This window comes from Galendromus occidentalis, unplaced genomic scaffold (assembly GCF_000255335.2).
Source record: "Galendromus occidentalis unplaced genomic scaffold, Mocc_1.1 scf7180000077167, whole genome shotgun sequence".
Lineage (NCBI taxonomy): Eukaryota > Metazoa > Arthropoda > Arachnida > Mesostigmata > Phytoseiidae > Galendromus > Galendromus occidentalis.
The window spans coordinates 416,349-443,689 of NW_003805155.1; the positions used below are offsets into that span (position 1 = coordinate 416,349).

General features: G+C 52.4%; 1 protein-coding gene across 1 annotated transcript; it reads left to right on the forward strand.

Annotated features, from left to right (window-relative positions):
- The first annotated feature begins 717 nt into the window (after positions 1-717).
- On the forward strand, positions 718-27,150 carry ct (homeobox protein, cut). Its single transcript, XM_029110920.1, has 9 exons — positions 718-783; positions 926-986; positions 3,250-3,295; positions 3,927-4,043; positions 7,536-7,599; positions 22,764-23,292; positions 23,484-25,318; positions 25,457-25,627; positions 26,071-27,150. The coding sequence occupies exons 1-9, from the start codon at positions 718-720 to the stop codon at positions 27,148-27,150; spliced, it is 3,969 nt and encodes a 1,322-aa protein (XP_028966753.1).
- The last annotated feature ends 191 nt before the right edge of the window (positions 27,151-27,341 follow it).

Sequence of the window (27,341 nt, forward strand, 5' to 3'; positions counted from 1 at the left end):
AAGCGTCGAGGATGAGATTCGGGAGGAGAAATTAGAAAAAGACGAGTACAAGTGACGTCTCGCTACCATCAACTACCTAATTCAAATATATTAGCTGACATTCCCACTCAAAGCAAGTCGTTTCTCTAGTGCGCGGTTCCGAATGTACTCGAGTGGCTGAAGCTGGCGCTAACTTATCAGAGAATTATGAAGACGGATCAAAACTCTCCTAATTGATTGATCGAGTCTTCACCGCGAGAGGCGCGTCTTGTTCTGTACGTCCGAAATCCTCCGGTCGAGTTACATTTTTTCCATCGGCGATCGTTTGGAAGGCGCAAATATACGAGAACGGAAAGCACTTCGGATCACGAGCGAAACTTGCCCGAGCCGTGTACAGATCGAATTCGGACGCACTTCAATTCGAACGGACTCGACTTCTCGATTCGACCGTTCCCGATACGGAGCCTACCCATGTCTCTGGCACGTTATCAACGCGTCGCTATCTGTGTACGCGTAGCGCTCTTCGATTGGAGCCTACTGGGCACGCAAAGCTCGGATACGACCAATCGCTTTTCTCTTTTTTTCTAATATCTCTCCCCAACATCTGATCACGCTGCCATCATCCAGAGCTCCGTCCGTCTCGTCGATGTCCCCTCTTCACCTTACTCGATCGTCCAGTCGTCTATCACTTACTCAGATCACCGATCCACATGACTCGTCGTGTACAACTGGGTGTGAATGACGCATCGATACATCGCGTACCCGGTGCATTATTCACCCGGTCTTCTTCATTTCGTTCAGGACGTGAAAAATTCCTGCTCCCGAAATGCGGAGCTTGCGACCCCATTGCGGGGAAATAAGAGTCGGATTGTTGCGGCTTCGATGAATTTCTGCAGAGTGGATGATTTTCTGAACAAATTTTGAAGACTTCTCTTTCCGATTCCAGGGCTCCATCGGACCTGCGTGTACCTTCGGCCCGTACTTGAAGCCGGCCATTCACAACAAAGGTGGGTTCCATCGATCCCTTACGCTTCCTTCTCCTTTTCTATGATTGTTCCCCATTCCGTGGCGTGCCACCACCGCGTCATCCAGGACCTCGTCCGTAGGAGTCCGAATCCTGATCCCCGACCTTCGAGCTCGACATCGATCAGAGATCTCGCGCACAGTCGTGCTCCGGGAGCGTAAAAACTTGACCGAACCATGGCTCCGGTATCAAGGGGGCGGGGGGAAGTTGGCTGGCGCCTCAAATTCAAACCTCGGGATCGGAAGCCCCATCCTCGGTATTCGAACCTCGAGACCAGGGCGGCTCGTTCGAAAAGAAAACGGAAAAATGGCTAGATGGCCAAGGCTAATAACATAATGGTTCGTGGAGGTTCGAGGAAGCGGCGACGGCCGCTACGAGACCACCGGTGCCTATGCCGGCCGGCGTTAACTCGATCTGTCCGGCACTTCAGCCTCATCCTCTGGGGATAGACTTCATCTTTAATCAGGCCGAGAGGGGAATAGAGAGACACATATTGAGAGAAAAGAACAAAAACTCAGTCGTTTGCTGCCGGTGGTTATGGACTCGGCTGAGATTTTTTAGCGTCAATTTCCTTCGGAGTCTCTTATAATGGAAACCGCCTGCCGGCTACCTGCCTCGGATATTTCATATCTCCAGACACCATTCGGAAGCTCGGCTCATCTCTGGGAGACTTCCTCTCTCTTTTCTTGGAGTTCGCGATTTCTTCGGGAGGACTCCTGCCATCGATTTCTTGTCAGCTCGGTCCATCGTTTAATTCCGGTGGCATCCAAATCCGGCTCTGGGTATGATCGTCGCGAGTGAGAGTTCCAAGGCTCGGGATCAGGAGCCGATCCCTCTCGGAGCAGAGAATCCGTTTGGGAATTTAGGGTTTCATTACTCTGATTGTGATTGTGCGACTCAGATGGGGGTCCTCCGATTTCTCCACTCTTGCGGTTCTGGGCGAGAATTTTCTCAAAAAATTGTTTGATCAGAAAATGTGAAGCGAAGAGAATGCATTCAATGCGTTCTCAAGTTAGCGAGCGGGGCTCTCTTCATGGAGGTAGATGATCTTCATACTTAGCGTTCGCGCACAAACACACACACAGTCGTCGCCAATGAGGCGTTGCCGCCACTGTCACCGTTGACGCAGAAGTCGACTTCTTCGTGGTCGGCGTCAATCGCTCATGTGTTATGTTTGTATCGCGCACCGTGGTCCATCCGGAACTGACGGGAGGATTCGCTGACCAGACGGATAGGCTCTCTGAGCGAGCTCTTATAGGCCCATCGGATTTCGGGGCGATCTCTCTCCCTGAAATAATCGAAACGATGAATTAAAAATCGGAAGATGGGACCGAATTATATGCTGACCTTAGAGGTTGCTTCAATCGATCGGGATCGGAATTCGGAGAGAGGGTAGGAAGGGGAACTCTCCCGTGTTCGGTTGAGGAGATCGTCTTCTCTCCCTGTTACCTGAAATTACTATCCTATCGGGAGGCAGGCAGCGAGACGGCTAGACCCTGAGCCTGAAGGGTCGGCTACTCATCATCTCCTTATTCTCCAACTGCATTTGATTGGGTTCTTTATTCTTTTTCGGAAAGGTTAAGAAGGACACTCATTCTATTTCATCGGTTACAGACAGTCGCGCGCTCGCCTTCCTCGAAGGGTGAGCATCGGGGAGGGGAGAAAAGCAAGAAATCCTTGAGCGGATATGTTTTTACAAAGACTTCGCGAAGATAGAGAGAGCGATCGAGAGTGAGAGAATCATGCAAGTAGGCAGAGACGGGCTGCTGTGCGGTGTAGGGTTTCACCCGAAGCTCTCTCGATTTCGATTAGCCCGGCTATGATTCAGATTGGAATCACAGGGAGATAAAGAGAGCCAGCGACGACCGGCAGAAACGGGAGGAAAAAAATTGAAGGGAGAAAATACGTCATCAACCATCTCCGGAGAGCAGCGACAGCATCTTCGTCCGTGGTGCGTCTCGCTCAGAAAGGAATCCTGCGGAGAAGGAATGATCCGACAGCCGGTCCAGATCGCAAGGTTTCCACAACACCATGGATTCTCCGCCGATTTTGCAATTCGGAATCCTCGATTCCTAACGTTTCTCAGAGAATTATTCGATTCTCCGAGTCGAAGTCTCTGATCGATGACCTTGCCCAGGATCGTCTTTAATCTCCTCGATTCCTCCCCGATCACTTCATGACGTGGCTTCGTCGGAAGCAAGGCTGAACACGACAAAAACTGCAACTGTGATCTCTTTCCTTTACAGAAACTCACAGTGCAATCGCTCTGCAACCCGACGACGGCATTCAAAGGTGAGCCCGATAACGGAATAGTGCTCGCGATCGCTCTTATAATCACACGCATACGAATGCCATCGCGGATACCTATCGGTCGTCTCATCGCTGCCGCAGTCAACAAATAGCACGAGATCTTGCTTTGGCCTCGGACAAGGATAGATCCCGGTCATCGCAACAATTTCGAGAAAATATCGGAATCGAGGAAATTCAGAATGGTGGTGTGTGCTCGCTGCGGGAAAAAAAACACCTACAAAACCACTGAGCGAGAATGTTTCTGCGACCGAGGGAAGGAACAAGGGACGAAAGAAAGACCGAGCGAACCCTTCTCGACAATTTCTAAGTTGAATTCCTTCCCCAAAGCCATTCCGACAGCTTTGTTGTTCGAAAAAAAAGACGAGAAAGAAAGAGGGATTTCTGTGGATCAATCAACTTTCACCCACACATAAGTCATCTTTCAAGGCCACAGGGACCGAGGGGGCTGGATCCGAAGAGTCTCCGTCGAGCTCGAGGAGAATCGAGCGGAGGGATAGAATGCGCGAGAGGGAGCTGGATGAAAAAAAAGGGACGCGGGGCTGGCGGTATGTGTTCGAGTTCTCGACCCCGGGGAGGTTCGCGTGTGAGAAAGTGAAAATGTTTCTCCGCGAAGGGTTGTATTTCACGGCTTGTATGATGACTACTATGACTGCGCCGACGATGATGATGACGACGACGACAACGACCAGGATGAGGACGAGTGCGACCTGGATGATGATGCTTTGGGATCGTAAGATCAAAGCGACGACGGACTTCGACTTGCTCGCCTGCTGGCTGCCTAGCTGCCTCCGTCACCACCGCTGCCGCTGGCTGAACGTGTATGTCGAGATCTGTCTTCCTGTTCCGAACATTCTGATGCAAAGTGTATCGTGAATGGGGAGCCGACTTTCGGACGCGCGCACATTCACTCGATATGTTCGGAAAATGTTTTGCGCGTCTCGCCGTCTAGCTTTTTGTTTGGACTTTCGTCTGCGAATCATTTTACATGCAACACCACACGGTGTCCCCTTTCCGCTCGGATTCGTTGATCGCGTGTCACCGGTTCACCCTCCCCGCTGCTTGGTTGACTTCGGTTTTGAATCGGTGTTGAGACGGGAGGAGTATTTTGCGAGTCGGCGGCAAACTTCCCGAAAACGGATTTCAGAAACATCGAGGCGGCTCCTGGGATACGTATCCCTGATAACACATCATTTGTATTATGTAGGCCTTCCGGAGCCGCCATGGGCCTGGATGCGAGCCTTCGCGCGTACGAACGGTCGTAGCATCTCCACGAGTCTCGTTAAGTATTTGCTGACACGGTCGCCTAAGTCGTCGCCGAGTGGTGCGAAAAACTGTCAAGTGTTACCTACCTTCGTTTCCTGGTGCTCCTTGAAGCTATTCGTTCAGGCTGATAGAGTTCTCCTGCCGAGGACGATGCAACCACTTGAAATTCTCGGTGTCTCGAAAGTGTTGCAAGCCGAAGTTTAGCAGTGAGAGAAATATCATCGTTAGACGTTTTTTGCCTCTCACACTCCCGAGCTCTATTTGCCGCTTGCGCGGAGAACGATTCCTTTTGATACGAGGCATTGCCGGCTCAGATCCCGCCCCCATATTGAAAGAAAAATCTCTCTGAATCAGTTTGAGATGTTTCTGAGAGCGATGCAGAGCTTTTCCGACTCCCGCTGCTATGGCGGTTGGTCTGGATATCCAAAGAGATCCCGACGAATCGCTTCCTCTATGCTCTGGCGGTGAATGGTATCCGATGCGTAATCGAGGGAGCAACAAATGTTCGATTCCTCTTCGGGTCTACGCCATTGACGGACCACTCTCGACGACAAGAGATCGAGTCGCCGATGCCCAGAAGCAGGGAGGGACCACCGCAGGAACGGAGCGGAGCCGAGCCGTCGGGGTCGAATGGTTTTTATCAGCTCGCTCGGCTGAACCGCGCGTCTAGGAGCGCACCGGGCAAGCGGGCTCATCGTTTGATGAGGGCATCATCGTCATATTGTGCTATTACTAGTATTCGTTATCAGTGCTTGCATCGGAGCCCTTATTAAAAAACACGACCGGACGCAAGCGAAGCGACATCGACGTGATGATCAACGTTGCTCATGAACTGTATGCCAGCGTCGGAGCGACCAATCCCATCGTCCTCGCCGTCGCATATCCGCCGTCATCGGGGCTGGCCATTCCGCCAAATTAGGCCGACGAAGGTCCCGTAGTATCCATTCATGTCGGCCAGCGATAAGTAATCCATCAAAAAGTCTCGAGGCGCAAGCAACCGCAACTGAATTCAAAAAATAATTATTTCCGTTCCTCGAGATCTTCAGTGTTCTTCTCAGTATCATGCCGGAACGGAACGATCACATGAGCAGAAGAGACTCCGATGTAGAGGAATACAGAGCGGAGTCGCTCTCGTCTCAAACGATCCGGCGAGAATTCTGTTCGTTTTATCGGCATCGGCGAGAAAAAATACTCGGCGGGGGCGTGCTCTGAATGATCGGACGTCCAAGGAAGATGCGACTCTTAATATCAATTACCGCCGGCAGACGGATGGGGGAAAAGGACGAAGACGCGGATCCTCCGACAGAGACAAGCCCAGATTTCATTGTGGAAATTGGAAGATACGATTCCCAGCGAGGTCGAATCCATGATCGGCGGAGCTTGTCCTGGAATCATTTCTTCATCTCAAAAGGTTTTGCTCCACGTTATCCACTTTCTGATCATTTCCCTTGCCTGGTTCTCGATTTTTTCCGAGCTTCGGGAGGGTGAGCGCCTGTCCAGCCTATTGGTTACTTAAACGGCTGTCTGGATCGCTGACTGGCTGGCTGTCGAACTGTTTTTGTGGTGTGTCTTGTTTTTGAAGATGGTCCCCCGTCGGATTGCTCCTTCGTGGACCTCCTGCCACGCATATGACGTTACGTACGTCCACGGAAGACGAAGCATACCAGCCGAGAAGAGAAAAAAACTCTGTTCAATCATGTTTGATGTAGCGCACGCGCGGATCGCCGCTATTTCAACCACCCCCACCCTTTACAACTTTTCGAAGCCAGTGGTATTCTGCGTTTACTTTCGAAGCGACCGTAGGATCTTCGAAACGCCGCATCGATATCAGCAGCGCGACTTCGAGATCCGAAGAGCTTGTCTCTCACCTCTCCGAATCCTATCTCTGGGATAAAACTCGAGCTTATCGCAGATTCCGATGAGAGAATACTGCGAAGGAGAGCGCCTAATGACGCAGTTTGAAACACTTGGATTGGCATTCCACGAAGGAGACAGGCAGGGGATATCGGGGTAGGGGTCATGATGTCCTGACGAGGGGATCAGGACAGAGGAATCGGAAGATCAGCGAGGGACGGTTCGAGGATTCTTATATATACTCTTCATTTAGGGTCGGTTGTCGTCATCTTGTCGCCATCATTGGCCATCATCTCCTCTATTTATAAGTAGGGCCTGCTGAAGCATCATTAATTTGATCATTTGTGCGCCATTTATATTAGTGGAGTGAGACGACGTCACCGCTGCCGTTCGCCGGCCCGTGAGTCCATCCGTCGGCCGGTCGGACGGCCGGGTAGCTTCCCCCGTTGCCTCTTGCTTCATGTGCGTCCTTCCTTGTCTCCGATCCTGCTATCCCAAACCCCTTGCCCGCCTGCCGAGAGCCTTCCAACCCTCTTAGTCCCGTTCCGGTCGCCCTTCCGTTCATGTAATAATACATACGCCATCTCTGTGACTTCAGCGCCGGCGACAGCCCTCAGTGGAAGGAGCTATATAAATAAAAATAATAATAATAATGTCATTATTATTCATTTATTATCCCTGCCGCCCCGTCTCAGCTTCGATATATTATCATCAGTGACGGCGGCACCAGCATCGAGTTAGCGAGCAAGACGAGCCCGCTAGCGGCCACTGCGATGCCGGGTGGAGAGCAAAAAACTTGTTCATTACACCGCTATTCATGATAGGTCATTGTATCGTTCATTCATTCGCCCATCCGTCCGTTCATCCGTAGTCAGTGTCACAAGCAGAACGGAGACCAACAGAACATCTCAAGACGTGCCCAGATAGATTTTCGAGAGAGAAAAAAACTCGTCGACCTTGTCAAGGTTCACGGGGACTGATACTGCTTTCTATCTGGCTGAATGGTTTACAGATGGAGTTTGGCCCCATTATTCGAGATCACTAGAATGCTATCGGATCGGAGCTTGCTGGAATCCGGAGTAATATTCCATCCTTCTTGTTTCAGGGCGACCCAGCGATCGAGCTATGAGGTTGCCATGCTCATGATTGACGTAGATCGTTCTACTCAGGTGAGTTATCCACATCCGTTGTAGCCGGGATGCGAATCGAAGTAATCCGGATCCTAATAGATCGGGCTAGCTGAATAATCAACAGCTCATCACAGAATGATCCTCGCTCGAAGGATACGGCACCGTTCAGATTATGATAGCGGGTATAAAAGTCCAAAGCAGAATGCGGATTGTACGAGAGCCAGAGGAGAGGTTTAACTGTAAATGCGGCTGTAGATGACCCGTTGTTCACTCACCGGGTGAGTGAAGCAGGGTTTTGAGGAGAAAAGGGGCGGGGTGCTCGGGGAGCTAGTTGATGGGCGCCCTCCCGATTTAAAGCAGCCTTAAAGGCTAAAAATTCTCTTCCCACACACACACACACACATACAGACTAACAAGGGGGTGGGGGAGAAATAGTGGTGGTAGCTGTAGCTCTAGGAGGTGGGGAACAAGCGCGCCGGGGGAGGTTTGCTGGCTGCTGCTGATTCTGCTGCTGCAACCCTTTCGTATTGGTTATCGCCGATGAGTCATGTGCTTAGCCTAGCTTTGCCTACGATGCCGCCTAGCCACCCCAGATGGGATCGAAGGGACGCCTGTTCGAATAGTTGAGAACTCGTTCTCCTGCTGCCACCACCGCCGTCGCTGCTCGAAACGACTTTCTTCCGATCCTGGGCGACCATAGCAAACCAACTATCGGTAGTCAGCCGCGTGAGCGTTATGCTAGATGCCCGATTCTAGGTTCGTGTGTCTGATCTTCCGACGCGCGGATGAATGCGAACCCATCGATGATCCAAGAGAAGAGGAATCAGGAAACAAATCGGAGCATAACAAAAGGGTCGAAGACGACAAAAGACTCAAACAGCGATTTAGGAAGTTTGTCTTGGTATTAAAGCCCAGAAAGCAAAGCGAAACGAAATCGACGATGACGACGATAATGGCACTGATGATGACGGCGACAGCAAAGGGGAATTCGCAGATCCGATGTATAAATCCTTTGAGGCGCCCGATTCCGCCGCTGGTTCGTTTTCTTGTTTTGTTTCGAATTTCTCGAACCCTGCTCGCGATTGCTTCTGTCCCCACCGGCGGAAACAAGGGGGTACAACCGACCCGGAACGCCATGTATGATTTCACGAGCGAAATTCCGACCACGGATATCAGTGAATGTTTCGGTTTTCGGCGATGCTCTCTCTGAGCTCGGGCACTAGGAATCGGTTTCCCGGCTTCGCCTGATCCTATGTGGCTGCTCGCCTCGTTTTTTCTGAAAGTTTGTCGGCTGTCCGAGTCAAGTCGATACATGTACCGATGAAGAAGCCGAGATTGAAGGCGACATCCGAAAGTGTGAAACGCCATTTGACGCACTTTGACCGTTTCACACAAAATGACGAAGCAAGTCTGCCATACTTCGGAGTCAATATCGGCAACCGTGCCAAACTCTCAACGACGATGACGGCGTTGTCCAACCCACGCCTCTCGTTGTTCTGCTCGTGCGTTGAGCTGCTATCGAGTCCGTGAAGAGATAAAGTATTACGGGTATCGTAACAGTCGAGCGAACACAATTCAATTCGAACGTTTCGTCTACACTTCCCCGCTCGGGTTCAGTCTTACTTCCTTCCTCTCTTTTTTCGTTCGCGGTTGTCCTTAGCGTGTTTATCCAGATACCTCTTTAGACCCATTACACGATATCGGTGAGCGGGCGAGAGGAGGGTGAACGAGCAAGCGAGCGAGCGAAGGAACTCATAGTGAGCTCTAGATTCGCAGAAAGATCGCACAGTATGAGTCTGTGTTTTTTCCTCCTCCTTCTTTCACGAATTCGGGAGCGGAGCTTGAGCCAACGGATCGACTCGGAGGCACGTCGCTCTCATCGCTTCTGCCGTCGTCGCCGTCGAGGGCAAATGCGCTCGATAGGCGAATGGTTGTGGCTCACTATGGAGTCCGTCTTCTTTTTTCCCCTGTAAGTTTACCAGGATTTTTCGTCTGCAATCCTAAGGAAAAATCTTCAGAGGGTCAGTCCAGGCGATCATCGCCGGAGAACACTCAGAGCACATTGCCCGAGAGAAAGTCCGAAATTTAATTCGTCGGCGATTTGTCCAAGGCAAAGCGATCCGCTAAAAGTCGACAAAGAAACGAATGTGTCCACAAGATATGGACGCTAAGGCATACTTCGACCCCGATTCTCTGGGCTACGGAACGTGCGGTTCACGAATTCGCGGCAAAACGCACTGCGGTACCCGGCGAGATCTCGACGAGAGTAATTTCTCTGCTGTGATAGGATTCCCCCAAGAGGAGGGAACGTCGAGCAGAGCTCGGAGACTCACATGAATATAGGAGAAGCCAAACATTTGCGGAACAAATGATCAGTAGACAGAGCCACAGTACCGCGGCAGACACCGGAACTGAGTGCAAGGCATGGCGAAAGGAAATTCACTCTATGACAAAAAACTTGCCAACCCGCTGCATTTTGGGATACATATTCGTCGATTCGGATGGTACTCAGTGTCTGTACGACGTTCATCATATCTCGAGACCCGTTTTGTGTGTGGAGGGGGATAGATGACCAGGGAAGTGCGAGCTGTCGGTCACAGCCGTGTTTGGCAGTTCGAAAAGCGGCTCGCAACAGTCTTTCAGCCTCACGTCGACGGCCTCGATCCCCATGCGCCTTCAGACCTTTTTTTTCTGCGCGGAACCGCCTATACGTCTCTGATCCCGTCAAGTAACGTCCCTCAGCTCCTCGGAGCTCCTCGATCCGATTGTCCAATGAAGCGTTCCGAACACTCACAGACGATCAGCTGGGCCCTATCTCGGAGTTGGCATGCTCCAGCCAGCCTTGGACTGGTTAGCGACCTAGCTCGTCCCCGTCCTACTGTGGCCCCTCGTGTCGCCCTTCCTCCCGGGAGTCGCTCGCTCACCCTGCCTGTCCCTTTCAACTTCCCTCTAACCTCCTCTCGTCCCCCGCCCCTGAGATCTAGACTGGCTCACAGACAGAGTGAAAAACTTATTGAACAGCGAGTCGAGAAAGGGGTACAGCGCGCGAATGACGCAGCATTGGTTTTGAATTCTCGAAAAATTGGGGTGGAAGCCTCGGCTTCGTCAACTCCTAGCTCGGTCGGTCGGTCGCTCGCTCGTCCCCGATCCTGCTCTCCATGTAGTCTTCCTTGTCGGCGGGCCAGCTCACGGATCCGAACGATGCCATTGTTAGTGAGGATTGGATGCTGACTATCCGAAGCGTCCGTGTGAAGCGTCTCATGGCCATCCCGATCAGGGGCTCGATTCGATCACTATGCGCGGCGTGCGGTTCCAGATTCGTCCTGATGAGCTCACTCGCCCGGATGCAACGAGAAATCGATCGAGAAGCTCTCTCGCTCTTAATTCTATTTCATGAGATGAGCGTTGATTTTCCAGTCGTTTGTTCTCTGACTGCAGTTTTTCGGTCTCAGCGTCGACTGTCAAGCTCCATTTGTCGAAAAAAATTCCGTACGACTTCATTGAGCCATTGTAGCGTCACTCCATCGATGCGGCGCATCACTCCATTGACGGTGGACACTGGAATGATCCCGAGTGGCTTCAGGGCTGGCGGGGTAGGGTGGCAGCAGCGAATGCCGCAGACGTGAACGTCAACGGTAGATTAATGACAGCGGTGGACGTTTCGTTTATTTGATACCGATCGGCTGACTGACCGTCTGTCGCTCCGTCCACTCGTCCGTCGGGTCCGCATCGGTCTTTACGGCCAGCGCTGTTTCAGCCGTATTGAACGGCTGACGGCGCGGCGGCAGCGGAAAGCCGGGCGTAGCTCCTTGAAGAAATGCGGCGGGCGTCTCTGGCGACGCCTGCCTCGTTCGGAAATGAAAAAAAAGAAAAATAGAAAAGTAGGGGACCCGTGAGCGTTCAAACTGTCTGGCTGAGTCTCTACGATCGACGACAGCGAATACGATCGCCATTTCGGCGACGATGATCGCCAAGCGCGCGCGACCCCCTGATGGACCTGCGATCGAGCGAGAGATGTGCCGCCAGACCCGCTCGCTTTCACTGAAAGTTGAGACCGTGAGCGTCACCGACACCCTCCTGTACGCGACTCGAGCCCGGAGAAGAAGAGTCGGAGGGGACTGAGGGAAATCGGAGGTGGTCTCCGGGCAGTCAGGGGAATAGGCGGAGAGTAACTCCGCGAATGAGCGTCAGACGTCGATGCCTCAAAACTTCCTGTTCTCTCAGTCAGAGAATTGGATCTCTCTCATATTAATCTGAACATATGTAGTATCTATTTGCGATGGGTCAAATATCCGCAACGAAGGCTCGATCTCTCCCTTGCATCGTATGTGCATGCATGTAAACATATGCCCGAAACGTGTCTAACGGTCTGATTTTATTGCCAATCTCGCCCCATCGGTTGCATCGAAAGGAAGACGTGGTCTGCCATTCGTGTTTGTTGGCAGGAAAGCAGCGGGCTGTTTCTGTCTCCGGGAGTATTTCTCTCGGCCGCTCTCCTTTTGTCTGTGGTTGTTGTTGGTGCCGCCGCCGCCGCCGTCGTCGCAGTTGTTTTCGTGCGTATCGAAGAAATAAATTAAATATCGGAAGCTATTGAGTTACTACCGGCCTTTGCCAGCCTGCCTGTCAGTCGGGATGTCGAGGAAAGGTGCAACGAGTGCTTCGAGTGGCTCGTGCTAGTCTACCACTGGAATCCCGCACCCGAGACCGGGAACTGCGGTGAGAGTGCCCGCTGCATGGAAAGGGTAGATCGCCGAAGCCCGACGAGGGACTCCCTGGAATTACGCGAACGATGGATTCGTTTCCGATGGAAATCTTGAGGACGGACGATTGCTTACCTTGACGATAGTATTGGCCGATCGAGATGAGACGGAGCGCTACCGAGGCACCACCTCCGAAAGCCCGCAGCGAAAGCGAAGGTATTGTGTGTGAGTGTATGGAATAGAAATGCTGCTATGGAATGGTATTCGCCCTCCTCCGCAGATATCGATCCGCATCGGCAGAGCTCAAAAGACTGATAGGTATGGCGAACGACGAAGGCTCGGGTGGCGTCGAGGGTGGAAAGCTCTCCAATGAAACAACCCTTTCCGTGTGGGATCGGCTTCTTGTTTCCCTGATCGCACTCCATGCGGCTCCGCCACACATCGCTCCGATGACCCTCCAGGCCCTCAAGTGGGTATTTAGGCTTTGACCATTGACAAACGTCAAGGTATGGAGACCTGAGCGACGCGATGGAGAAAACGTATCGAATCGATTCGCAGATCGGAAATCAGCCCGAATTTTGAGCGTTCCCTCTGGGAGGGCGACATCATGATTGTCTGCCGAAACTGAGAGCCCAAAGTGTAGAATTCAAACAGGACCCCGAACGAGCGAGCGACGACTATCGAAGCCAGCGAAGGGGTAACTCTCGATTCTAGGATGAGCGGAGCCGGCAAAAAATGATGCAAGGGGTTGGCTGGTCGGTCGAACGACCCTGCGGAGCACTGCAGGGGGAGGAAGAACGACAGCAGCAACAACAACGACGACGATGCTTGCCATGGCTGCTGTCCATGAAGGGGTTTAGATGCAAAATGCGACACCCTTCGGCACCTACATACATACATACCCTCGCATATATATGGTTCGTCGGTCGGTCGGTCGGTCGGTCGATCTGTCCGTCCGTCGGATGAGAACGAAGGACAGATATCTCTTCAATCACTCTCGCTGCCAAAAATCTCTAATCATGGCTTTTTGTCAATTTCGGATTTGAACTGCATCGAGACCCGTTCTCCCAGGCAGCCGTCTGCTCGTTCGTTCTCGCGTTCCCTCGCTCGTTCGGATTTGGAGCTGCGGAGATATGAATGCGTACAATGTTTCGAACTCGACCTTCTCCACGATGCAAGCGAGCCTCCGTTTGCGGTGAGATGTTCGGAAAGAATACTGAAATGATCACCTTCCGATATTCGCTATAACGGTCGTCGCTACGCCGGCGTGATGGTGAAGCGGGAAAACCGCTCTCTACACCGAAGAGAACAAGGAATTATTGGTCACAGCAATAAGCATCGGAAACTAGTGAGAGGCATACATATTGCGCGCTCTGTTGCGCGCTCCTTCGATTCCATATGTTTTCCCTTCGAGCTGAACACTCATACGGCAGCGGCGGCGGACCAGGGCGTGCCCCGCATCGAGTCAGCCGGCGGCGTATGGAATCAGTCATGGAAACGGCGACGAACATCCAGGCAGCCCGTTCGACCCGCCAATGGGCCGCTTGAAAGGGGGGCGTCGCGTTGTCGTCAACGTTCGCTGTATGCTCATACTATGCTCGCTCGCTCGCGTATGCTTGCTCGTGCGATGACGACGAGGTCTTTGTGGCACGAATGATCGGACATTTGTTTTGTGACGCTAAAAACTCGTTCGAACATTCTGACAGCAGCCGGGAAACGTCAAACGCATATATCAAACATTTGCCCTCTGTTCCCTCGCCGTTGCCGCCTTCGTCCCTCCGTAGGAGTCTCCATTCTTAATGCCGAATCGCACAATGCCCGTATGCCAGGAATTTCGACTCCGATCCATCGATGCCTACAGGATATCACGGAGGGTTCGGGTGAATACTCCTGAATGAAGACTTTAAGACTCTTATTCTCCCGGTCTCCCGGGAGCTCTTCCGAGGCTCTCGCTCACCCTGAGCCTGAACAGAATTCCACGCTCTCGGAGTAGAGGAGAAAAATTCCCGATCCCGAGCAATATCAAGAGTTCGATCGGGTTTTGCTTCTTCTTGATGGAAATGCCGCCGGATTTCCACTCCCGTGTGATCTGCGCTGAACTCCTCCAATATTTTGCTGATCTATCCAGGGGTCACACTGTGATCTGGGCTCGGCTGCGACGTTCTGCATCGGCGTAGCAAGAAAATCGGCACGAGCAGCCCAATGAACGAATGGTCGGTCAGGCAGGCAGGCAAACAGGCTAGCAAACCAAGTTCAAAATCACTGATGCTTCATTCTACCGAACGCCAACGCATCCGTCGATTCGTCTATTACTAGATTCCTACTATGGCTCGGCCGAAAGACGTGCCATCGTCGGACACGCGCACCGATGGATAATAATTCGCTTCTGCCGCACCCTGTTGTATCGCTTGCCTATTCGGCGGGGACTCGTTTGAAATTTGTTCCGTTCGAATCTTCCGCGGACCTGGTGACCGCGGAAAGGGATTGATACTTCGGTGGGATTCGGATGTCGCGCACTCTAATTTCGTCACAACATCCGACTCCCTCACGCGCGTCGAGGGAGCAGCCATGACCTGTCTCGGTGGGATACGTCTTTGCGGTTGACGAAAAAAACGTTCTATCAAATTTTTTGCATGCTTATGCTCACTCGCAACGACGACCGCGGCGAATGGTCAACGCGGCCTTGTGCTCGTTGTCTGCTCCCCAGTATCTTTGACGGCGCTTAGAATGACGCTTATTCCGTTCGACGCTCGGAGCAAGTTCATCAAGGCGCACGGGCATGCACAGCGGAGCACACGGGCGAGCCGATGATCGTATTCATCGCGAGAGCATATCAAAACGTCTGCCACCAAGAAACTCATCTTTGTTTGCGATGGCTCAATCGAGGCGGGAGCGCAAACAATTCCGGAAGAGTTCCGATGTCGCATGTCTCTCGAGATCCTTCTCTCCGGATTTTTCAGAACAAGCGATGCTCATGATCGTGGCGATATCCGAGCGCCAGACCTAGGTGTTCGAGATATCGCACTCTCGACGAGCACGTACATCGCTGACACGGGATTTTTCGTACGTGCCTGGCTAGTCGGGAAATTGCGAGAAAATTATCCAGAAAACATCCGTCAAAGTCGATCATTCGATCATTCTCGATTATGATCCCACGAATATTTTGCTTTCGAGCAACGAGTTCGATTCCCTGCTTGAATCCGTTGTTGTACTCTTCATAGTCGTCGTCGCTATCATGGTTTGTTTGAAGTAATGGGTGAGTCAGCGTTAAAGGAAAAAAACGAAGGGTTGTAGTAGTAGTAGCCTCCTGACTCGCCCGCTCACTCGGCTGTTCGCTTTCATTCCCCAAGCTATCCGCTTGTTGTCCACGACGCCTGATTCTCGTTCGATTGTAGCGCTGAGTCTCGACGACTCAATGGGATCAGCTACCCATATGAGCAATCTAGAACTTTTGGAAAAGGAAACTATTCCTGAGGATTCTTTCTTCTGTACCATCTACGTCCCGAAATTGCGAAGGAGTCCACCTCTCTGAGAGAGTTCCCCTGGCAACAGGTTTTGGTTTATACGTCGGGAGCTTTTCGGCGAATCGCTCCGCAGATGTTGCACGCTGATAATGATCCAACAGACCTGTGCACACTTGACGCGAAGAAGCTTTAGCGCCTTCGCTGGTCGGTTCTCTCGTTCGCTGCTTACTCTCGATTTCCTTCGTAACATCCGTACGTGGAACCCTCATCCTTGGCGGCTTCATGCTTCGCTCGCGTTTGTCTGCTAACAACTGGTCAAGCCGATGAAAGCGGGAGGGGACGATCAGTGAGTCCTGGTGGATCTGGAACCGCAGACAATAACATCAATCTCGATCAATAATGGAGCGCGGGAAGAAATGAAGACCAAGTGACCGTTCTGAAGAGGCATCTTGTTGCCGAACACTCGACAACATCGGGCACCGACGGAGCCAGCGTCGTCGTGGACGGTTTTCTGCTGCGGGAGCAGCCGATGTTATCCTCGTCGTTGTATCGCGATTGGCGGCTTGGACTCGAGGTTCCGCGGACTCACGGGACTGCGAAACAAAGAGAAAAATAGAACGAAAACGAATCCTCAAAAAAATTTCACCCAGAACTTTGAACAATTGACACTCGGGGCGTCGATTGCCGCTTCGTTATCGACGCTCCTGTTTCTGGTGCAGTCGCCTTCGTTAATACAATTTTCCTTTATTATTATTGCGTTCCTTATCGACGGTGCCTTTGCTGCTCGTCGAGATGAGCCACCAGATTTACTTGCCGCAATCGACGATGGTCCAGGGAAGCCTCGCGCAGTTTCACGCCTCGTCACAGAAGTGTACGGGTTGGCCAGTCATCGAATCGAGCAAAAATTGAACGAATTCTCGACTTGCTCGTGCGCTTTCTCGATCACCCGCTCGGTCGTTGTGCCTGACTCCGCTCGGTTCAAACGATGTCATTGTTTTGAAAATGGCCCCGTCGATTGACGCCGTCGTCGTCCACCGAACGAAGGAACCAACGAGTAAAGGACCGACGACCGACGATCCAGTAAGCGGGCGGAGAAGAAAAAAGATAGATAGGTAGATAGATGTATGGATGGACGGCAATGAGTGTCGTCAAATCAGCCTTTCATTTCTTTTCCATCCAGTTAACTCCCTCTCGAGGCGGCTTGATCGAGCCCCATTGATAGGTTGTGTACCGCTCTTGGACATGGGTCGAGCGCCTGATCGAGATGTGCCAGTGTTCGAAGAGCGGCGCTCTTCGTCGAAAGTCAGTCTGTGGTGACTGGTCAATCGACAACGCGGTGTTACGACCAATTTGAGGCGCATCTCATGTGCACGGAATCGATCACGGCGCGGTTGGTGTTCTTTCTAAACTGTGGGTCATGAATCGACGATACTGCGGTGGCCTGAGCCGAGCGTTTGAGAAGGTTGTTAATTGGGATGAATTTACCCGGCGTTCCGATCCTCGGGAAAAACTCCCTCAGGCTTGTTTTCATTTTCAAGATGTTCAGCCTGATCGTTCGCGAGTCCTGAAATGTGTAGGCCAAGACGACTTCGGACATTCGAACGAAGGGATACGGGAGAAGAATTCCCGAATCAGTCACAGTCATTGAGTGACGAGACGATCCGATGGCGGTGAATCACCGATTCAAATTCTATTAGCTTACGATCGTTAATCAGAAGAAACGTTGTTCGTCGGCTCCCACGCAACGCAACGCCAAACCGAGCCGAACGAAATACCGAACGACGCGGTCCATCATTTGTATTCAGCAGACATCGTTTCCATGATCGGCAGAGTCCGTTCGTCCGTCTGTGGTTCCGCGGGACCGCCAATTTGCAGCTTCGTCGGTGGATGCGTCCAGATTAGACCGTCTTCTCCGGTACAAGTTCTGGATCCGTTTTGCGAGTCCGACTGCCTCTGCCGAATCGCCAGAATCTCGTTGATTCTCTTCCCCGGAATATGTACAATGATGGCGGGTGACTTTCGTTCCGATCTTGGCGTCATTTGTCGAAAATCGCATCTCCCTTCGATGCCGTTGACAACTATTTCCCATCGTCGGATCTATTCCGGCGACTAAGAATCTTTTTCGGTGTTTTTTCCCCCGTAGAAGTCTTGCGGGGAAACGCCCGACCAGCCGGGCTCGGCTCTCCCATCTCGTCTTCCCGATGAACCTTAGCGCTGATCGAATGCGTCGAGTTTGATCGCTGCTCTGGAATGCTGATATCGTCAAGAGACCAGACTTTTAAATGCGGACGAGCCACCGGTATTTCCCTCGGAGTTAGGACCGCCCAGTGAGCTCAAAATCAGCGTTAACTCTCCATTCGATGTTCCCGAGAAAACGTCTCCGGAGACGGCGGAGTGAGAGCGCGGAATCGCATACGACACCGACTATGACGAGGCTCGCCGTCGAGTCCTCAGATCACATCGCTAAGAGAATGCGTCAAAGCCGTTCTGCGCTTCGGCGATAGAGAGGACTCGACGAGCTGCACTCTCGCCAGGATCTCACAAGTTTCGTCAGCACTTGAAACTGGATGAATACATTGTTGCCGAAGGGGCGAAGACAAAGATGAAAAAAGCGTCTCTTTCCTTTTCTAATCCCACAACTCTTTAACTCATTACAAAGGATTCGCTGTCGGGCGGCTGCTCGCCCGTCTCGTTGTCTGTGTGTCCGACAGCGAGTTTATCACGCGACAGTTGGATGTTTCGGGACATCTTCTACGGTTGTCGTTTCCCAGGGATTGTGATCGCTAAAAGCAATTCGAGATTTCGAACAAGAAACGTGCGCCAACAAATCCTGATACGTTTCCTCAAGATTTGACAGATTGCAGTCCGGATTTTATTGTTGGGATGTGTGATGATGTGTTATCAGGCACGCTGCACGGCAGTCTTGAATCCTCTGCGTTCTTCCAGATTATTCGATTGTCCGCTCGCGGAACCTACATAAGTCTACCGGGCCTTTGTCGTGCGCTGGCAAAGACTCGTTGATTCCCCATTGCGATTCTGGAGTTGTTTTTTTTCGAGCGAACTTCAATGTAATTTGCGTCGATTCATCAGCCGGATTGACGGGCAAACCGACGGATCGGCGAATGAATGACCAGGCGAGCGGGCGGATATTAGCCAAGGATTACGATACTCCGATCCTCCGAAGACCAAAGCAGTAGTGCGGCCGATCGCGGCGGCGGTGTGTTGTGGCGTTGGCGGTAGTAGTGGCGACGGCGGCGGCGGCGGCACTAGTAGTAGTGACTTCGTGTGTGTAAGCAGCAGAATGAGCGTATCTTCGGGGTCAGGTCGTGTTGACCTGAGGGCTGGGTGCGTCCTCTGAGGCCAAGCACTGAAGCGTTCGACCAGTCAGAATGGGCAGGCCCGAAGAATCGGGCAAAATCCACTTCGAATGCATCGGTTCGAAAGGGCGTCGATTATTGACAGCAATTCAATTCGCCATCTTCTTAATGACCGAAGCGATATTGCCGCCAAAACCGTTTTTTTCCCTCCAGTCGCTCGCTGCCTCCCTCCCTCCGTCCGTCTATGCGGAGCGCTTTTCTGACTGTACCTTCTTCGGCGGATATTTTCGCCGATCTCATGAACATTCTTCGACCGCAACACGCACGCATTCTCGGCATTTTGTTGGATTCGAACACGAGCTGCACGTGGTCCACTAGGAGGACGGAGAAAAACTAAAAGCTGATCGGATGCACAACCGAGGAATAGAACTGGGAGGGCAAGATCGCTGGGGCGGCCACTGCTTGAGCGACGGACTCGATGGGAGAAGAACGAAGGCTAAACATGATTGAGCGCGCGCACAGAAGTGGAAGAAGTATGTCAGAGAGAATGGAAGCTGCATTCTTTCAATTTGGCCCTCTGACAGTTGTGCTGGTGAAGGCATGCTTCCAGCATCGTCGCCTTACGAAAAAAAAACGCCGTCCTGCTAAGAAGACATGCGTTGCCGCGCAGGGCAACGAGAGGCTGCTGCCACCGTCGTCGTCGGTCGCCGCTGCTGTTCGAAAAGCGGGAAAGGCTTAAGGCCGCCGAACAAGTCAACCAGTGATGCCAACTATAAGCAATCGAGCTCGTATGAGTCCGAGCGAGCGAGCTTGGATGCATGCATGCGGGTATGGACGAGGCGAAGCTCGCCACCTCCTTCAAAAATTAATAAAACGCTCCTCGTGCAGTTGACAACCTCGTCGTTGGCGTTTTTTTTTTTCATTTTCGTCCTCCTCCTCTCACCCACTCCGATCTCAGCAGCGAACCCGAGCACCACGCTAAGCCGAGAGACCCTTGTCCACATTGGCCCGAGGCGTTTCTTCAACATTCATCCATTCAGCCATTTACTTTCGATGCCAACGACACCCTGCCCGACGGGTAGAGCAGCTCCAAGCCGACCTATGGAGTGGACACTGAGAACTCGCGATTGAACGGAACGCAAAACACGGAAGTCGGTATCCTCGAAAATCTTCCGTCGTCGTATGATCTTCGAGAGTATCCGTCCTCCACAGATAGATCTCTGGCGTCATAGCGACTAATGAATGAAGACAGTCGTCTGTTCGATTCTCGCGACGGCGGCGTTCGCTTATCAGGGCGCCCTTTTGTACTCGATGCGCGACGGATGAGATATCGAGTCTGTCGCTGGAAGGAAAGAACAGAGGAGAAAGAACAGCCAGTGCAAAGAACAACGACGATTCCAATATTAATTTCGCCTCGAGTATCGGGTTACCGCCGATACAGAAAGATGTGATAGACGCCGACCCAGCAGCGCCTCGGTGTTGAAAGCCATCAAGAGAACATAATATTTTCTTGCTTGTCGGTTAGAACAACTGTTGTTTGATACGCAATCGGAAATATCTCAAGATACTCCGGGGAGAGAGTAAAAAGGGGTTCCATCGTCACACATCCATCAATACAATCAGTCATTAATTTTTCAATGCTTCGGTGAATGTGACAGTCGCCGAGGTGGGGTCGATAAAGTTTTAATTCCCTAAGACGATGCGCGAGCTACTTCATATTTTGAGCGAACAGAGGCGCACACACATACAGTTGGACGAAGTCGTATACAAAAACAACATAAGCAGCGCTGTCCCCGCGCTGCCCGCTATTCTCCCCCGCTCATTCTCGCCCCCATGGCTCGATCGCTTGCATTACGACCCCGAGCCGCGCCTGTTTCGAATCCCTCAGAAACGAACGGTTCATGTGCATCTTATTTATCGCTTGGCACCCCCAGCTGATGATGACGACGACGACGACAACGACGAGAGATCCCATTTGGAACGGTGCGCCAGCAAGTTACCTTGCATCTAACTCTTGCATCACCAAACATTCGTCTCACTCGTCAGTCGGCGGGCTCGAGTTCACTTTCACTCGTAGCTTTCTCTTGGTGAGCTGTCGCTATGCAGTGAGCGATTCTATCGCTGGGAATTTCCTTTCGACCAAGTCGAAAATCCCCTCTCGCGAACTTACGATCATCTGATGATCCAAAGGAAATTCGCACTCATCTCGAGAGACGTCCGCGGTGATTTTTCTGAGCAACGACCTAAATAGAATCTTGCTTCGCCCGAAACGGCATAAATTGAAGTGGAGATGACGGAAGCTTCCAGCAAGTTCATTCTCTGGGTAGGCTCGTCGCAGAAAACATTCAATCTCGTCGTCGCGGAATTCCGCATTCCGAAGTCTCATCCTATTGATGGCTCCGAACGATCGCAATCCCCCCTACTCCGGCCGACCCCCGATCTCTTCTTACAGCTGAATGTGTTTCGTTCTCCAAAATTCGATCCGACGACGACGAGATTCCCATGGCTCGCGATGTTCGTTGTCGGAACGTGCCTAATGCTCGCATTGATCAAAGCGGATCGAAAATTTAAAATTACATTATTCCACATACCTAGCGCCTGGTCTGTCGTAGGATCCCATCACAACGCTTAGCAACGGAGCGGTCTCGATCGTCCGAATGTGAAACGCTTCTCGAGACCTAAACTCCCTCGAGAAGTCGGTGGAAAATCTCCGAATCGATTCGGAGGTTTTCGTCATACGCTCGCAGGAGCGAATTGTTCGAGTCGGGCCGTGGTCAATAGAATTATTCGCCGACGACTCGTATCGATATTGGCGCGCGACGTCGACCTGTCAACGGACGACCACTTGTTGCTGGGCCCCGGAAGGCCCCGCGGAGGGCGGAGCCGATGACGAGATCGAACTTCGATTGGCTATCCGAAGCCCTATGGGAAAGAGGCTGCGCTGCGTACGATATAGGGCCCTCACTTCGTTCGTTGCTCCATCCCTTCGTGGGTTGGTTGATGGTTCGCTGCGCTGGCTGCTCGGCCGAACCCGAAGAGGGACAAGACGAAGAAGCGGTGGGAAGCCTTGCTTTGACTTTTTGCCGTTATACACCGCTGGTCACTGGTTGCAATCAGCGAGCGGGCAGTAAATGCCCGTTCGCTACCTCCCCTCCCCTCCTACCCCTCGTCCCCTCTCCTCCTCCTCCTCCGCCGCCGCCACCGCCCCAAGTTGAGAGAATACCGCTGACGCCGCCGAGTCCTGTGGGGACTCCCATCACCAGCATCTCAACCATCACCAGGGGATTTAGGGATCGAAGGGTTTGCATGAGGGAAGTTTAAGCGAGTGCTCCAGTGGCTCGTTTATTCGTTTGGGTGGTCGGTTGCCGCCGCAGTCGGAGCCGCTGTCCTACGAGGAACAGCAAACAAAAACAACAAGCCTTTATCTCAGCCAGCAGCCGTTGCCTGCCTATATCTCTCTAGAATAACAAAGGCGCCCAGGCGTCCTTTAACAATCAAATTTGGCGAAGATCGCATTCATCTCTCTTCACGGATGAGGAAAAAATACGATCGTGCCACCGCCCGAGCTTCCTCTGGGGAGCCGAATGACGAGGCATCTCCGTAGAAACGCATGAACTCCGATCTTGGACGAAAACACCGCGATCCTATCGCGATTGCGAGACGATTCCCCCTGTTTCCATTGGAAGACTTGACTAAGCTCATTTCTTTTCTCCGAATTCCAGCGTACCCCGGAAGCCCAAAGAGAGTCCCTACGCCTTCGCGAGTTCTCAGCTGCGATGGACGGATCTCGCCCGGCAACTCCGCCGACCCCGAAAGAGAGTCAGGACGTGGCCCAGCTCCTCGACGAACTTCGCCAGGTCAAAGCCACAGTCGATGCGTTACAGGAGTCGAGCGCCAAGCAAATCGCACAGCTTGAAAAGCTGGTCAAGGAGAAGAGCCGGACCATTCAGCAGCTCGAAGAGCAACTCGAACGTCAGAAAGATTACGATGACCTCAAGACACAGTTGAGGAAGCTGCACAATGGGAGTCAACACCACCATCAACTTCATCATCAATTAACCTTAACGCAACAACACCTGCAACAGCAGCAACAGCAACAACAACAGCAGCAGCATATTCATCTCGTCGCAAACGAAATGAACCAGTTAGCTATACTCAATCAAAATCAAGCTCCGGTTAAACGAGAGGACGCCGGTGGCGAGTCGCCGCGTTCGACTGACGGCATCGATGACGCGAAATCCGAAGAGAACGGTCAGTTTTACTTCCTTGATCATGCTGAGCATTGTTCACAAGTCCCCGTCCCGATATCCGAAGACAGTAGGGCTGTTGGCCATAAATCTGAATCGAAGTACATATATGCGAGAGGGACTCCAACTCGAAACCCTATGAACCCTATTTATTAAGTCCATCACTAATTATTCTTGTTTTTCTCACTCCAACAGAAAGAGGACGCTTGCAACACAACGTTGAGGCGTTTGGGTCGCTCTTGGGGGAGGAGATTGTTTCGACATTCTCTCGCATGCTCAAAAGAGAAGCATCTGAACCTGGAGTTCAATGTGTGGGTCAAGCCAGTCCTCCCGCGACTCCTAAATCACACGACGACATGTCGTCAGGAACGGAAGGTTCAGGCTCTCGCTTCGGCGAAGAGCACGCTGCCAGCCTTGAGCGCCTCCAGGAGTGTCTGCGCCAGAACGTCGACAAGTATCAGTCCGAAGCGCTCAACACGGGCCAGATTGCCAGATGCGTCAGAGAGCTTCTCAGTGCACACAACATTGGGCAGAGGCTTTTTGCCAAGTACGTTCTGGGCTTGTCGCAGGGCACGGTGAGCGAACTGCTCTCCAAGCCCAAGCCATGGGACAAGTTAACCGAGAAAGGGCGCGATTCCTATAGAAAAATGCACGCCTGGGCCACCGACGAGAACTGCATCATGATTTTGAAGGCACTTGTACCACGCAAGGGTTCAAAGGAGACGCCATCGACCCCGGTCGGCGCTTTCCGCCATGAAGACCTTGCCGAAGATCGGATTGTCCAGATTCTCTCCGAGGCCCAGCAAGCGATGATTACGCCGATGACGCCGAAGAAGGAAGAGCCCGATTCCGACACAGCCGATAGTCCTCAGAATCTCAGTAAGAAGAAAGAAGACAAGGATCAGGCAGGAATCGATCTTCCACACGAGTTCCTCGCTCGAATCTACCAGGAGGAACTCGCCAAGCTGATGGGCCAGCGAGTCGAAGAGAGTTTCCGCAATCCCGCCTCGGCGTATGATCGTTCTCAGGACGACATCCGACAGGCGCTCTCGATTTATCATCAAGAGATTTCGAGATTGTCGCAATTGGCCCTGACGCCCGGACACGACCTGGCTCGATTCAGCGCAGCTTTACCCGGTGCCTTGTTCAACGGCATCAATCTGCAGGCGATGGCTGATCCGCGAGGACGCGAAGCCCTTGAGCGTCAGCAGAGCGCCTTCTCGATGGTTCAGGCTGCCCAGCAGGTCCAGCAGCAGCAACAACAACAACATCACCAACAGCAGCAGCAACAACAACACCAGCAGCAGCAACATCAACAGCAAGCCAGAAAATATCCGGCGCAAAGCCCGCCCGCTGTTCTGAACGTGACCAACGATAGCGAGGAAAGCAATCCCCTGCAACGGATGCAGAGCATCACGAATTCGCTCCTGACGCAATCTGCCATGCCGAGTCTGGCGACGCCGAGTCCACGCCAGGCGAAGGCCGTGTTGCCCCCGATCACGCAGCAACAGTTCGACAAGTACAACAATCTGAACACCGAAGATATCGTCAAGAAGGTCAAAGAGCAGCTTTCTCAATACAGCATTTCGCAGCGGCTCTTTGGCGAAAGTGTATTGGGACTCTCCCAGGGCTCCGTTTCGGACCTGCTCGCGAGGCCGAAGCCGTGGCACATGCTCACTCAGAAGGGCCGAGAGCCTTTCATCCGCATGAAGATCTTCCTCGAGGACGAACAGGCCGTTCACAAACTGGTGGCCTCTCAGTATAAGATCGCTCCGGAAAAGTTGATGCGGACCGCCGGCTTCACGGCGGCCGCCATGAACAAAGTTACGCCTGTTCGACACCACCAGTTCGATGCGACGAAAAACTCGTCGATCGAATCACTCCAAGCCGCCATGAAAGAACAAGTTCATCTAAATCTCACCCCACCCGCAGCCCTCGCAGCTCTCCAGCGACAGTTACCTCCTCTGGCGACACATTCACCTTCGCCGACGCCGATCGCAGCGATTACGGCGGCAAACGCGCCTTCACCGATTAGTAGCAGCAACAACAACTCCAGCAGTAATCCCAACTCGAACAATACCAGTAGTAATTCGAACAATTTGACGAACAGCAGCAGCAGCAACAACAACAATAACAGTAACCTCACCAACAACAACAACAATAACAACAACAACAATAACACGAATAGCCCAAAAAACCCAGCGGCAATCAGCAACAGTAGATCGCCGTACATGCAGCCTTCCGTTTACGAGATGGCTGCTTTGACAACCGATCTGGACACGCAGGTCATCACGGCCCGTATCAAGGAAACACTCATGGCGCACAACATTGGCCAAAAGGTAAGCCCTCATTGCGCATCCTCTCAGTCAGTCCTACGGGGGAAATCTCGATAAGATCCTCTAGTCTCGCCGTTTCTTGACGCAGAATTCAAGCCATTTCCTAAGTACCTAAATGGAATACGGTGAAAGCTGTCTAGGGGTCCATCTTCGCAAGGAAACCACCCGACTTATCGGCGTTCGTTTTCCTCCGGACCTTTGGCCATGCGAGCCTATGGTAATCCGGACGCCTGATAGCTCCACCCGACCGAGGTCCATTTTTCGCTGGAACCGCGAGCGGACCCATGAACCAGTTTCCGCCTGTACATTGCATCAATCTGCCGAAATTCGGAGATGGCTCTTTTTTTTGATGGCCCAAGAAGGTCCCTTGGAATCCCCCCGATACGGTGGCACTTTGTCCCAAACTCCGGATGCATAAATTTCAATTTCGCAATTTCTCTTTTCAGATCTTTGGAGAAGCGGTGCTGGGCCTATCGCAGGGGTCAGTGAGCGAACTGCTGTCCAAACCAAAGCCGTGGCACATGCTGTCGATTAAGGGCCGGGAGCCCTTCATTCGCATGCAGTTGTGGTTGAGCGACCCGCACAATGTGGACAAACTTCAGGCGCTGAAAAACGAGCGTCGTGAGGATCTCAGACTATTTGCAGCTAACAAACGGCGTCGAGGACTCGAAGTCGACTTCCCTCGGATGGAACTGGCTGGTTTTCCGTTCCCTTCGCCGAACTCTCCATTCCCGGCGGCGAAGAAGCCGCGAGTTCTGTTCTCCGACGAACAGAAGGAAGCTCTCCGACTCGCCTTCTCAATGGACCCCTATCCGAATCAAGCGACGATCGAGTTTCTCGCCAACGAGCTCAATCTGTCCGTGCGTACGATCACCAATTGGTTCCACAACCACCGCATGCGGCTGAAGCAGCACTGCTCGCCAAACCCCGAGGACCCTCGCCCTCCAGAGCTCAACCCTGCAATGCGCGACCAAGGAAACAACTTTGACCCAGTCGCCTTCAGATCGGCCCTCGTTCAGCGTCTACGCGACATCCAGAACGGGGATCGTTCGGCGTCGCGAAATTCGACGCCACCCGCGATCTCCTACAACAACAGCTATTCGCCTTCGTCGACGAACGACGAAGGAACCCTAGACCTCTCGATGGCGACCGGTCACGGCAAGAGTGACAACGAGGACAGCCAAGAGCCGACCGCGACCGAAGGTAGCGATCGGGATTCGCTCGACGGAGCCACCCAGACCAACAACAAATCTTCATCGTCTCGAAGGAAGCCAGCAATGCCAAAGTGGATCGATCCTGGTCTCAACGACTGCGAGCACGACGAACCCGAACAGGAGCTCATCATCAATGGCGTTTGCAGATTGAACAGCTCTGATTTACGTGCAAAGACTGACTGTGATGAGTCGATAGTCCGTATCGAACCGGTCGCAGCCCCTGACGACCTCAGCAAAAAACGGCAAGAAAGCAACAATAACACCGACGATATTCACGGGCTCACCGGTGCAGCGTCAGACGATGAATTTTGAATTTGAGGCGATCTGAAGAATCTCGGAAAATTTCGAAAGGGAAAAAATGATCGAAGCAGCGATTATCATAACCGATCGGGCTTCTGGGAGCCACCGTGACTCCTTCGTTCCCCGACGACATCTCCAGTACACACTCACATACACATCACCTGAACCACAGTTCACCAAGCGAATCTTGCGAGTGAGCACCG